A 13,328-nucleotide genomic window follows, 5' to 3' on the forward strand; every position below is an offset into this window, starting at 1 on the left:
CCTCCTGCCTCGCCCGTCCATGATGTTACGGGTCATGCCTCGCCTCTCATCGCCGGCGCCTCACCTCCTACCTCGCCCGTCATCAAGGGTTCAGCTCTTGCCTCACCCATCGCCGGCGCCTCCCCTCCTGCCTCGCCCGTCCATGATGTTACGGGTCATGCCTCGCCTCTCATCGCCGGCGCCTCACCTCCTGCCTCGCCTCTCATCACCGGCGCAGCTCCTCCCTCACTCACCGTCGCCGCTCCCGTTCCTGGTGCTACTTCCTCGCCCGCACCCACCCAGGCTACTGTTGCCACCAAGGAGAACAAGAGTCGTCTCGCTCCCCACAGAAAGCTACTCGCACAGAGAGCTTCTAACGAGATGAACACCGAGGCTAGCCCCTTCGTGCCCGCTGGATCTGCATCTGCTCAACCTGGTCTTGCCATCGACACTTCTTCAACTTCTACTCAGCCTACCGCTTCTGCTGGTGGCCCTCAGCCCACCGCTTCTGCTGGTGGCCCTCAGCCTCCTTCTGTCATGACCGCCACCACCATTGACAAGGGCAAGGGCATTGACAAGGGTGAGAGTGGTGAGTCTGCCGATCAGAAAGACAAGACTATCAAGAGGCTCTCGGACCGTGTCGCGTTCCTTGAGGGTCAGCTCAACGATGCACGCACTGGTAAGCCCTATACACCCTTCTCTTACATTTCGTTTGCTAATACAGACAGGTCCCTCGGTTCCTTCCGACGACGGCCGTCTGCGCAATGTTCTCACGGCACTGCGCCAATACGATCTTGACCACAGAGCTTGCAACGACTGCTCCATCAACTTCAACTCGCAGTTCAGAGGTGTAGTTGACGACATCAACTATCCCGAATTGATCTTGATCTGCAACAAGTGTGGCAACGAGAAGTGTCGCTGGAACTGCTAAGCCCCGCCACGACTCGGACTTTTGCTGCCGTTGGTCAGACCGCTCGCACAAGTCAAATGACATCAACATTGTAAAATAGACACAGAGCATTTCAGCTCCAAGGAGGAGACGATGGTAAACAAATCAAGAGAGTTCTACATACATTCTGTATTCCTGTGCACATGTCTTTCCCCTCGTGACCTCATGTTCAATAGCCACAAACGACAATCACAAAAGTATTCAACTCTCAGCTGCATTAGTCCGTCCTCTGGGGCACGGTGGGGAGTCTCCTATTCATCAAGACAGACATTGGACAATTTGAACGATCGACCAGACGAACGACATAGCTTATCCCTCGGACAGTGCAACGGAGCACCTTCCTCTTGCAGTATACCATGCACGAGTTCAGGAGAGGTCGTCAGCTCAGATATCTCAAACCCTTCATCGAGTCAGAAAACATAAACCAGGTATAGCAATGAATACTATCTGCTGTGTGAGCGCTGTACCTCTCTGAGCCCAGCTCGAGACTTGGGGCATGGGCCAGCACTGTTGTCACCATCACTGAATGGTCTCCCAGCCGGGGCTGCAAATGAATCTTTAGGTCTAGATATGATGATCTGGAGAACCGTGTACCAACTCTGATCTATTTGCTCAATGGTCTCATGCAACGCCCGAAACAATACCACCTTACTACCACAGGCTTGGTCAATACCTCGAGTATCTTCTGTTCAGATCAGTGCTGTATTTCTTCACATACTCGTTGGAATGGGTCTGATGCGAGAGCAGGCGAGGACATGTAGGGTGACTCGTGATGAAGCCAGGAACGATACTTCCGCCATTTTATGCGATCGTTTTTGGTACCATTGCGGCGGAATCTCAAGCGTCGATTGTAGTCCAGACAAGGTCCAGAAGTGTCTTGGTTTGTTCATAGGATCAGGGCATGATCTCTGAGAGGATATGTTGATAGTGTCTCTGTATAGTTGACTAGACGTGGAATCTCAGACATTCGAGGTCCCGCTATACCATGAGATGAGGAATGTGTTACCTGCTTGCCATGCGTGTCTGAGTACTGAGAGAGAACGAGGCTAGAGGAGTCCTTTGCCACTGCAAACGCTTGTGTAGTTGAGATGATTGATTGCTGTTGACAAAATCTAACCTGGAGTCGTTAGTGTTCGACTAAGAGATGATCCAGTTCCGGCTGAAAGGGAAAGCATAGAAATATTTACATTGGCGAAGGGACACTTTTGCTTGATGGAAGTCAAGTGTCGCCGCTGGACAGTACACATAAAAAAGGGGCTCGCATAAAAGCAGCATCATCGGTGTTTACTAGAAGAATGGTCTTGTCTCACAGGGAGGGGGCCAACGTGGTATGTAAGATCGGATCATTCAAAGAAACGATACAAGGATGTACGGCGTGGCTGACTTGGAACTGTTTCAATCGATTGTCAAAAACCTCAAGTTGCCAGGCGATGGACATGCAACTGGCGCCCATTGAGTTCGGGATTTCCAAAGTTAAGCTCAGAACAGAGTTGGAAGGGGACTGACAGCAGGGGCGTGGGTACGGACAGAGAAGAGCGCGTCTTGACTTGATCTCTCTCCGCAATAAAAACATCATATGCAAGAAGGTGGAACACCTATTCTTCAAGCGCTTGGAAACCATTCGGATGGCTTTCATTATGACACCTCGTGGCAGGCTTCCAGTCGGAGTTGAAATGACAGCAACCGCAATCTTTCTCATGGCATTGCGAGCCTTTGTCGGAACAAAGAGGGCTTCCAGGTCGAAACAGGCAAAGAAGAACCAACAACGGCCCAGGTGATGTCATTACCCAAATGTCGAAGGTTCCAAGACAATTTGATTCGAGGTGTAGAGCTGATGTGTCGGATAGTCATGAAGACAATATACGTCTCAGCCCATCATCCAAGGGTGTTCGTAGGCTCCGCACAACTCTTCATCGTCACAATTCAAACTTCATAACTTCTTGTAAGTAGCGTTGGCTGAATGAAACACGACCTGCCGTGTTTTACATTTTCAAACTTCAAAGCGCAATTGTCGTGAGATCGACGGCGTGTTTGTAAACCTTCAGTAGGGTACGGTAGTGGGCAGTGCTAGCTCGACCTTACACTGACATGTAATGCTACTTGAGAACGGAGAGGATGAATTTGTAGCATTGGTGCCAGGTGGATGCAACAGAGGACTTGCTGGCTGGGGTCTGCAGCAACGGAACTCGATCGAGGACATGGGGTGCTATGCAGACAAAGGTCTTCGATGCGGAGATCGTTGCAGTCGTATGCGTTGGCCACTGCCTTGATGACACGAAGGATATCGACAGGGCGTCGACCTCTTCAATTTCAGGAGCGATCTGCTGCGCAATTGATATACACAATTGTCAGCAGGAACCACCGACGGGCACTCACAAAAGCTTGATGGTGGCTTTTTGTTGAGAGTGTTCATCGAAGTGGTGCCGTTCTCAGAGCTTGTCGGGTTGTCTCTTCAAAGATCGATTGTCCCTTGAGTATAAGGAGACAGGACCAGCGATGTATTCAGTAAGGTTGAACGTCGAACACCAAGCATCACAGCGGCAGGTTCTGTCCCTAGTCTCAATATTGACAACCTTTGTTTTGAGAATACTGATGATCGACTAGGAACTTGGCATCATCCAGATAACACCCCGAGCAAGACCGGGCTGAAACCCCTCGCTGAGATACTCAATGGAGCAGTGATGACGACAAGGAAGGTTAGTTGAGGTATGTCCGACCAACGCAATGCGCCGGTATAGGACACGCATGTGGATAAGGACTCAAACTGGTCAGCGTTGTCCAATTCGAGCATGTACATCGTTCGTTGTCAAGAACGTTGATGGGAGTCGATCGATCTGGTACAGACTGGGCAATAGGAACAGAGGGTCTGAATCAAAGCATAGGATATTGCCATTGGTAGTCCATCTTGAGGTGTCTGTCGGACTGTTGATTCTTGAGTCGACTATCCCACAAGAAGAACACCCGACAGGCAACCGAATGGACATTGACGTAATGATTATCGGTCATTTCCACGAGGTAAGACCTTTTGTGTTCGCTGTCCTTGGATAGAAATGGAGAGGAAGAACAGCAAACGAGATAACACCAATGCGAAGACAAGCGGTGTGTTGTCATATCTGTGTCTGCATTGTCGCTCGACCAACTGCGATTACGGGATAGTCTTGTCTTGCAAGGGGTGGTCCTTGTGAAGGGCTGCTCCCTACTCGGAGACCGCCAAGACTTTTGGCTGTATGCACAAAGGGTTCAGCACAGGATTACGTTTCTCATTGAGTATATGCTGTATTCTCCACACTTTCAAGCGCGACTCTCAAGCCCACCAACCACAACCATGAGCAGGTTCGCCGAGCTTCGCCAGTGCGCTAGCTGCGGCAAGCACAAGGGTCGCACCGCCTTCTCCAAGTTCCAACGCAAGCTGGGTTTCTATGCGCGTTGTCGTATCTGTGTTGAGAAACACTCCGAGGTTGGCAACAAATTGCATACATGCGTAATGCAAGCTAACACTATAAACAGACTGCCCACTGGGGTCGTGTACCACGCCACTTGGGTGATGGGGACATCATCAGACTCAACAGATGGAGCTGGTTCGTCAAACCATGCGTATGTACCCGTCACGCAGAATCTCGGCGCGGCTCAGGATTGACACATCAAGCAGTACACCACCGGAGCTATCAAGAGAGCCAAGCGTGAAGACGCGACCAACGATTGGGACCCTAATGCCGATTGGGGCATGTAGAGGGGACACCAATCTGACCAAGCCGCAGTAGAATTCCATCACGTCTACTTTGCCCACGCGAAAATTGTTGCACTTCATCACTCTCCAGCCAGACATCGACCACTCTTTGAGAAAGGTGGTTTTGAGTAACCAAGTAATGCAAACCTTTTCCATATTATAAATCGAAAGTCCCGTAGTGATTGAAATCGATGCAAGATGTGACAGCCAGCCCATCACCTCTTCGGTTGGACTGGTGGCACCCAAGGGCATCCCATGCTCACACATGTTTACTAACCATGGCTGACCTCGGCCTCTGGGATGTGGTTGCTACTTTGACATATGCGACTTAAGCCAAGTAAGTGGAAAACTTTTCGGCCACGTACAGATGGAAGGACTCCCTTTTAAGAAAATAACATAAAATTAAATGCGATTGCTTCGAAAGTGCAAGAACTTTGTCTTTGACCCCAAGCACCCACCGAACATCTTTGGGGTACAACAGCCTCAAGATCGCGATGTAGCTAGTCAGATTAGTCTTGCAGCTCATTTTGATGCAAGATACAATGAGCTGCAATATGGGAGGTGGTCCTTCATCGAACGCAGGCTTCGATATCGCATCAACGTGTTCGTAGGCTCACCCCCTCAATCTCTCAAGCCCCATGCCTTCGAAAAAACATCAGTGCCTGGTGCGCAGTCTCAGACCAAAGGGCAAGGAATCAACTACACCTAGACAGAGACTCACGGAGTAGTGTCGCAACTTATGTCAACTTCCGGCTTCAACCATTTCCCAACGACTATCGCATCCAAATGTACCACATGTCAGGGTTCATGAGTGGGGGTCAGTCATGAGCAGGAGGGGAGGAAGACCAGCTCAGCACTGCGAGTGGCGCCGGGGCTCACAGTGCTCTGCGCGTCGTTGGCCACACCGAAGCCCTTGCTGTGGTGAGCACCGGAGAGAGGCGATGTGGGCGTAGTAGACAGCCGGGAAGAGAGGCGATGTGGGCGTAGTAGACGGCCGGGACCGAAATGAACTCGCCGGCTCAGCTAACCAGGTTCCAACTCAGTAAACTGGCGCATCTAAATGTACCACATGTCGTGGTTCATGACTGTAGGGCTAGCCATGGGCAACAGAGGAGGGAAGATCAGCTCAGCACGACCCGCGGCGCTGGGGCTCACAGTGTTCTAAGCGTCGTCGGCGACACCGAAACCCTTGCTATAGTGAGCACTGCGTAGAGAGGCGATGTAAACGTAGTAAACGGCGGGGAAGAGAGAGACTAGGGTGGTCGCATGGATGTGCTAGTAGGAGTGCTTGTAGATCGCGGTCTGGATCTTCTCGTTCGGCCACGAAGGCTCGTTAAGCAATTAAGCAGGACGTTGTAGTTGACAAGGCGAGCTGTGCCCTTAATGGCCGCGTGGGCGCAGAGGTAAAAGTCGTTCTCGTAAGGCTATGTGACTTCAGTCTCGACGAGGGTGCCTGGAAGAGCGTCGTTGTTCTTGTCGCCGCCGCTTTGAGAGAAGAAGCGCACATGGTGGCGCTTAGAGGCGATGATGACGAGGAACTTTGGAGTGTTGCAGCGCTTGAGGAAGGCATGAGTGGTTCTTGTGATCAGCTCCGGTCGCGACGAAGATGCCTGGACGAGCTCGCTTGGGAGCGTGAGCACAGCCGTTGGAGTCATCGTCATAGAGTAAGGTGCCCTCAGTGTCGCCAAGTTTGCTGGCTCGGTTGTTGCTGTTCTCCTGAAAGGCATTGCGTATACTTTTCGGACGATGCGATAGGAAAAGTATACGGAGCGGCAACTAGAAAGGACCCCGGCCAAGCAACCACATCATGAGTCATGAACCATGTAGGTGAATGTACAGGATGATTTGTTGACGATCATGTTGCTTACACGAGACATGAAGAGGATATGGAGCAGGGATTGATTATGTCGACTCGAAAACCGATGAAGCCTCTAGGCTGTTTGAGCGAGGGTCTGGCTTATTTGCGAGGGAAAAAGTTCTCCTTGAACAAGAAGATGTCGATCCCAAGAAGGCAATGATTTAGTTGTTTGAGAAAGGTGATATCAAATCGAGAGGGTGTAGGTCTTAGATAGATTGGTTCTCGAAGTGAACAAACTTTGTACCGGTATCGTGAAGTTAGCGCGTGGTTGCTGCGAAGCTTTCTTACGCTGTACAGGTGCTCGACTTTATGAAGATGGTGATGATGCTAATGGTGGTGGTGGTGGTGGTGGTGGTGGTTATTCATACTTAGCAACGAGGTACACTATCGTTCACGGCGAATCGAGTTCTTCACTAGCGAGAAGATTATCAATCGAAGATATAGATGGCTGCGTAAGGCTCGCAGAGCAAGAGGATTGTATTTTGGGGAATGGCTCAACGTTTAGCGAGAACAGCATCAACATAAGGGCTCGGTGTGCTACCTTGGCTGTGCGTGGCTACTAGCAAGGGACATTCAGAATATGTTCGGCCCCGTTTTGGTTGATGCATGTGGGGTCTGCCATTTAGAATCAGCCAAGCAACGACAATTTTGCTATACCGGGGCAGCTCGTTCGACTTTTCCTCCGGATCACTAGAGAGCAGAAGACAAAAGTGCGAGGATGCGCCAAAGTAATCAAGTGCCGAAAGCCGCTCTGGCAAAAGCTCTTTGGTGGTTGACAGCAACAGGTATTCGGGGGTCCATTGCCTCTTAGGGGGTTCCGTAGCATGCGGGGGTAAGATTACTCGAAGAAGACGATCATTATCGAGCCCAAGCACTCAGCGTAACACGGCCATCCTACCGTGTCCCGGCCCAGCACCCCTGATTCCATCGCCGTTATTCACACTCCGCACATCGGTCAGGCTCTTGAAGTCACTTTTAGCTCATCTGCCAGTTACAGAACTCAGAGCTGGCTGTCGCCCATTCCAATAGCCACCAGTCGATCTGTTTTCTACGAATTCGAACCATCGCACCGCATCGTATCGACACAATTCAAAGGCAACCTCTTACAACACTTCCGCGCCGTCCTAGTGCATGTTTGCATGAGCCAAATTCCCACAAGAGCTACTACAGACATTCGGCGCGCAGAGCTTCAGTAGCTACCGTTAGCGGTATCATAGCATCGTGTCTTCTCTCCATCCGGACAAGAAAGAGGCCAACCATGCGCCCACGATCACGAGCCGGTCTGCGACATTCATCTGGTGCAATCACCCCCAGTCAAGAACGGATGCTAGATGATTGGGAAAAGTCACTTGTCACACTGGCATAGTCCCATCGAATCCTGCAAAAGCGCAGGGACATGCTCGCCCCGCATGGTGAACCTGCGTCCAGCCTGAAGCTCCAAAGTCATCATCCCCAACTGAATCGACCTCTGCACCCCAGACACAGACCCTGCCGGCTTGACATTACCTTTCAGTCATATACCCACCAACTGGCACCTGCTTCACCTCACCGCCGAGGCATCATCAGTTCTCCTTGCCACGTTGGACACTGCAATTCACCAGCGCTCCAACCTCACTCCGCCAGTCTCGCACAAAAAAAAAACCCCCTATACTGCTGCTGGTGACAAGCACTGCAAGAAGGCCCAGATCCTGGATTGCGATACTTTTTCTGATGGGTATGGGCAACGGTGTTGTTGTGGGAAGACCAAGCGCTACTGCTAGTGCAAGCCTGGCACTTCTTCTCAGCGTGCGCGGTACACTCACGTTCAGGGTATAGTCTCAATAAATTTTATATGTGTAAAGAAGTTCAATGCCAAGTCAGACGGCTGGAAAAACACTGCCTCGCTCCTAGAAGGGTCTCAGCAACTTTCCTGGCAGATTCCAAGTCGACAATGCCGCTGTTGAAAGATTCGTCAAGGCCTTCGCTCAGATAGCAATGGGCATCACTTCCTCCTGCCATGATCAACTCTGCGATCCACTATCCAGCAGACCCCGGCCCTGCCAGCTTCACACAGGAGGCCTTCGCTGTAACAAGCACAAGCAAAGCCCCAGATCTTGATGTTCATTCTCATGGACAAGAATAGCGTGGTCTATGGAAAGATCAAGCGCTACTGCGAATGCAAGCTTGGCATCCCTTCTCGATGTGTCCAATACGCCCACGCTCAGAAGGCTCAACCTCAATACATCTCCAACGTGTTGATTACGCCTACTTTCAGAAGGCTCAGCCTTACAATACTCATGGCGCATCACTTCCTCCTACCATGATGAACCCTGCGATTCACTACCCATCAAACCCTGACCCTGCCAGCTTCGCACAGGAGGCCTTTACTGCTGCTGGCAACAAGCACAAGCAGAAGCTCCAGATCTTGATGTTCATTCTCATGGACAAGAACAGCGTCGTCTACGGCAAGATCAAACGCTACTGCGAATGCAAGCTCGGCATCCCTTCTCGATGTGTCCAATACGCCCACGCTCAGAAGGCTCAACCTCAATACATCTCCAACGTGCTGATGGAGTTCAACGCCAAGCTGGGCGGATAAACCAACACTGCCTTTACCGCTCAGGTCATCAAGGGTATTCTCGAGAACTCCACGGTCGTCATTGGCGCCGACGTCTTTTACTCTACTCCTGGTCTGAGGGGACCTTCTATGGCTGCCATGACCGTCTCGATGAATGTCCAGGGCACTCGTTACGCTACCGCTGTCGGAACCAACGGCTACCGTGTCGAGATGATCACCAACGAGAACATCAAGAAGCACATCACGTCTCTCGCCAGAAACGGCTGGATGAACAAGGTCGGTCAGGGCAAGCCTCCCGCTACCATCATGACCTACTTTCACGATGATGATTTTGCATGTTATGTTGATCAGGAAGTGATTGCTATGAAGAAGGCCTTAGGTGAATGTAACAATTCCCCAAGGTCGTTGAGATGACAGGAATGTTCTTCCTGGAAGAACATTGAGAATTGCACCATGTCGCACATCAAGGATAATCAACCCACAGCCGACGTATCTGTTATGCTATCACCATCGAGAATAATGTTACCATCCTGGAACGGTCACCGTTGAGGAGATTGAAAGCCGCATAATATCGTCTATGAAATACCTCCAGCACAGGAGAAATTTACTTTGGGTTTCTGAGCGACATCTAATCGTCATCACGCTCGCTTCTTCCCACATGGGCACTACCACGTCCGCCTATCGCACGATGGTAGCAATAAAAACAACAACACCCTTCTGGTGTTCACACCAAAATCAGAAGATGGCTGGCCATCGACAAAAAGCTTTGTACCAAGAACAAATATGATCCCAAGCCCCAGTCATAACAGTGAGGCACATTTGCCTTGATCAGGGACGGAAGCGATGGTTCTGAGGGAAGGTTCAGTGCCCATTTTTGGCGTGAGAGTCACCTGGAATGGTTGGAGTTTTCGATGGAGAAGGTGAAAAATGATATCATACTCGCCACGACTTATGCAATGGAACTTGATGGCAACCTGAACATTGAAGAAAAACAAGCAGGTAGCATTTCCCTCAATTCCCGTACAACGAACATGTATTCATCTAAGAATAACCCCACGGCTAAGACGGCATTCTCACACATAAAGGCACCATGATTGGCTGCAACGATGCCGCCAGATGGAGCCTTAGAATCTAGCTAGACTGCTGTACCCTTTCTTAGACGTCGTAGAAGAAGTCTCAGCTCCTTGACTCTCGCGTTCACCAGGGAACAAGACATCACTATTCGCTACGGTAATCACAAATAGCACACCACCCTGCCTTTTTTGGAAGTTCGCTCATGGAAAGCCAAAATGCAGCCAATCTCTGAACGAGAGAACAAAGGGACCTTTCGTTGTGCCTTTGGATTTCTTACGATACAAACGTTGTCCCAAAGTCTCGAAAGCGTATCGTAGTACCAATCACCAACTTTTTTGGGAGAAGCCTTCTCAGGTGATCTGTTCTTGCCATAACAGGACTCCAAACCGACTCTAGTGCCCAGAACCTATGCGTATCTGGTCTGATGGATATATCGAGAACCCCTTTCAAGACTTGCTTGCCCTCGACTGATGTTCTAGTCCCACCCTTTTGTGCTTGAGGATTTGTATGCCATGCCGTACACCTACACCATGGGTGTCTAGATGTATTCTAGTCTTTGAATTCATAACATCTGCACAGCACAAGCGTTTAGTCCTTGACTCTTGTTGTTATAACCTCATGAGATCAGGTACAAGCAGAATATTGCCTGCAAGAGAGAGGTAATCGCCCTACTCCACATCTTCCCGACACCGGAAGATATTCTACGATCAGTCACCGAGTATGTCGTGCTGGTGATGCTCATAGCATGCTTGTGTCAAATTGGCGTCTGATGAAACAGGATATATCTGATATTGGAGCCATCGACCCACAGTATTATCGTATGCAACCTATCGTTGTCGAGTTCAGTACGGGTCCCAGCTCATCACATCCGCTGGCTGGAGCAAAACTCCCATCGAGAAACTCAGAGGCTTCCTGTGACGATGTCCTTATGCGCGGAGATGATCAGGCAAAACACGATCCTCACACGACAGCACAACTCAAGCCAAGTACTGCCCTTTGCCGATGCGGTACTCTATGTATTCAAATCCAACTATGGCTCCAGTTTCGTTGAATCGCTTCTCTCGCAATCGTCAAGAAAGAGATCGCACTTATACAGCAAGATTATGAAGTCAGTGGAGCTATTCCTTTCGGTCAAAGGTGCGCTTTACCGGGTTCTCCTTCCAGTCGTCAATGTGCGCCAACTCTGCCAGATCAGTGTCTCGAAGAGAACAACACATCAATCAACTAGCATGTAGACCATTCGAACATCGAGAACAGCCACATCAAAAGATCATTTCCCGGTCAGCGAAGCCACTTCCAATCAACGTCTTCATTTCAAGGCCTGTGTTCTATCCGCACTATGATTGGTCTTCGTTGAATCAGTTAGCATAGAAACATCGAAATCAGTACGGTCGGTGTTGAGCCGCTCTCCCCGTTTTACTTCATGTCGGACAACAATTTTATCGGGGTACAGCCACGATGAATGGCGCCCGGGCTCTTGCTCAAGGTAGAAGCCAGGCCATGAACACAACGACAATCGAATTTGCAAGGGCAAATATGAATGGAATTGACGGGAAAAGGGGGCATCGAAATTCCTAGAGCGAGGCAAGCCCGAGCCTCAATCATAGAACCCAACAACAACTGCTCGGTTTGGTAAGCTATGCGATCGTACCATGGTTGTCGATCTTACAGTTGACGACGAGGACGACGTGTCTACCGTCAAGAACTAGCAGACAAATGTTCTGCAAAAACCCATGGAAACGTCCACTACACTCAACGATCTGGGGGTTACGTATCACACAGAGATGTATCGCACCCTTTCAGTCTTTCGGATAATGCCTGGTGCTTGAGGCCGCAAGAACGCATGCCGTGGTTTTCTCTTCCGGCGTTTCCAATACTCTCGGTAGCTGTGTGTAAGAGACGAGTGCGTCAATTCTATACTCTTGGCCAAGGCTGATTTTCCAACTTACTCTTCGTCTGATCTCCCCGACTTCTGACACTGATACTGAGTTGGGTTTTCTTCAGCTTCTGCGCAGAGCAAGAAGGATGTTGGTCGCGATGCATTGAGTGCCGAAGATCTTGCAATGGCCGTGATCCAACTTACTCTTCGTCTGATGTCCTCGACTTCTGACATTGATACTAAGTTGCGTTGTCTTCAACTTCTGCACAGATCAAGAGAAATCGCGCTGGACCAGTGTCCGCAGATTGAGTTGCATGTCCATCAAACCCCTGGCAATGAGGAGATTCAAAAGGTGGCACCAGATGCCTTCTTCTTGTCACGTTGCTGAGCTATGGCACACTTGACGTCGAGGATCAATATATTGACCGGCTGTTTGAACTCTGCTGAGGATCTTGCCCTTGCAGTCGAAACACAGTCAACTGTTTGCGACAATACGCTTTTAGACAGTACGGCTCTCTGACTCTTGATTCGGCAAAGCTTCGTTGGCCATCTGAAGATTGCTCGCGAATTTGAACCTCGTATTCATGGTATCCTTCATCAGCATAGGGCCGGCATCACCTCAGCGGTACAAAAGATTTGGAATGGCGTATGCTTAGAGCCCACATGGTATGTATTGTCACTGACTTCGAAATGGGTCGTTGTTCGGACAAAGAGATCTAGCGTTTGCCCAGGGAACTTTGTATCGAAGGCATCCCCAAGATGCTGCACGCAGACAGCATGATAGTACAGTGGCTATGCGCTGTCCATATATGGCGGTGCAATGAGAGGCGTTGTAGCACGGGTATCGAACCTTCATGCATCATAAAGATATAAGCGGCAGTAGGACACGAGCTAAAGATGAATTGAATTCTGCACCTACCTGCGCTGTGGGCCAGGCAAATTCCTGGCACGAGCTGAATGCTGACTAGATGACCCTGTCGCGTCCAGGAAAGAGTTCTTGCATTACCACTCCTGAAGACATCTGTCTCCAACGACATATCAAACATCAACAGAAGCTTCAATGCTATATTCGAAGTGTCATTCCCGTTTTCTCAAACTTGAACCATCGCTCTTCTATATATGGTTCTCCAACACATAACATTGACACAATGGGAGAAAGTAATGTGTCACCTCAAACTTAAATCTGCCTCCCTTGCAGTTTCCCAACTTCCTTAGATGGCGAAATATCGAAGTGGGGTGGTATAGTGCGCGATAACCAGGACTCTCTTCACGAATCCATGAGCAACCGCTGGGCAGATGCCTTTC

At 50.0% G+C, this 13,328-nt stretch overlaps 4 protein-coding genes across 4 annotated transcripts; 3 read left to right on the top strand and 1 right to left on the bottom strand.

Moving 5' to 3' along the window:
* Positions 1-910, top strand: M437DRAFT_68679 (uncharacterized protein; the record flags this gene model as incomplete). The annotated part of the gene is made up of 2 exons (XM_041025151.1): positions 1-658; positions 708-910. Coding segments are annotated over 2 exons (861 nt in total), but the record flags the coding sequence as incomplete, so codon positions are not given.
* Positions 911-3,652: 2,742 nt separating this feature from the next.
* On the top strand, positions 3,653-4,658 carry M437DRAFT_68680 (uncharacterized protein; the record flags this gene model as incomplete). The annotated part of the gene is made up of 3 exons (XM_041025152.1): positions 3,653-3,943; positions 4,436-4,522; positions 4,578-4,658. The coding sequence occupies 3 exons, from the start codon at positions 3,653-3,655 to the stop codon at positions 4,656-4,658; spliced, it is 459 nt and encodes a 152-aa protein (XP_040876724.1).
* Positions 4,659-6,079: 1,421 nt separating this feature from the next.
* On the bottom strand, positions 6,080-6,382 carry M437DRAFT_87245 (uncharacterized protein; the record flags this gene model as incomplete). The annotated part of the gene is made up of 1 exon (XM_041028604.1): positions 6,080-6,382. The coding sequence occupies one exon, from the start codon at positions 6,380-6,382 to the stop codon at positions 6,080-6,082; it is 303 nt and encodes a 100-aa protein (XP_040876725.1).
* Positions 6,383-8,692: 2,310 nt separating this feature from the next.
* M437DRAFT_87246 (uncharacterized protein) lies at positions 8,693-9,484 on the top strand (the record flags this gene model as incomplete). Its single annotated transcript, XM_041028605.1, has 2 exons — positions 8,693-9,055; positions 9,116-9,484. The coding sequence occupies 2 exons, from the start codon at positions 8,693-8,695 to the stop codon at positions 9,482-9,484; spliced, it is 732 nt and encodes a 243-aa protein (XP_040876726.1).
* Positions 9,485-13,328: the final 3,844 nt, after the last annotated feature.

The sequence above is a fragment of the Aureobasidium melanogenum genome, assembly GCF_000721775.1.
Source record: "Aureobasidium melanogenum CBS 110374 unplaced genomic scaffold scaffold_23, whole genome shotgun sequence".
NCBI lineage: Eukaryota > Fungi > Ascomycota > Dothideomycetes > Dothideales > Saccotheciaceae > Aureobasidium > Aureobasidium melanogenum.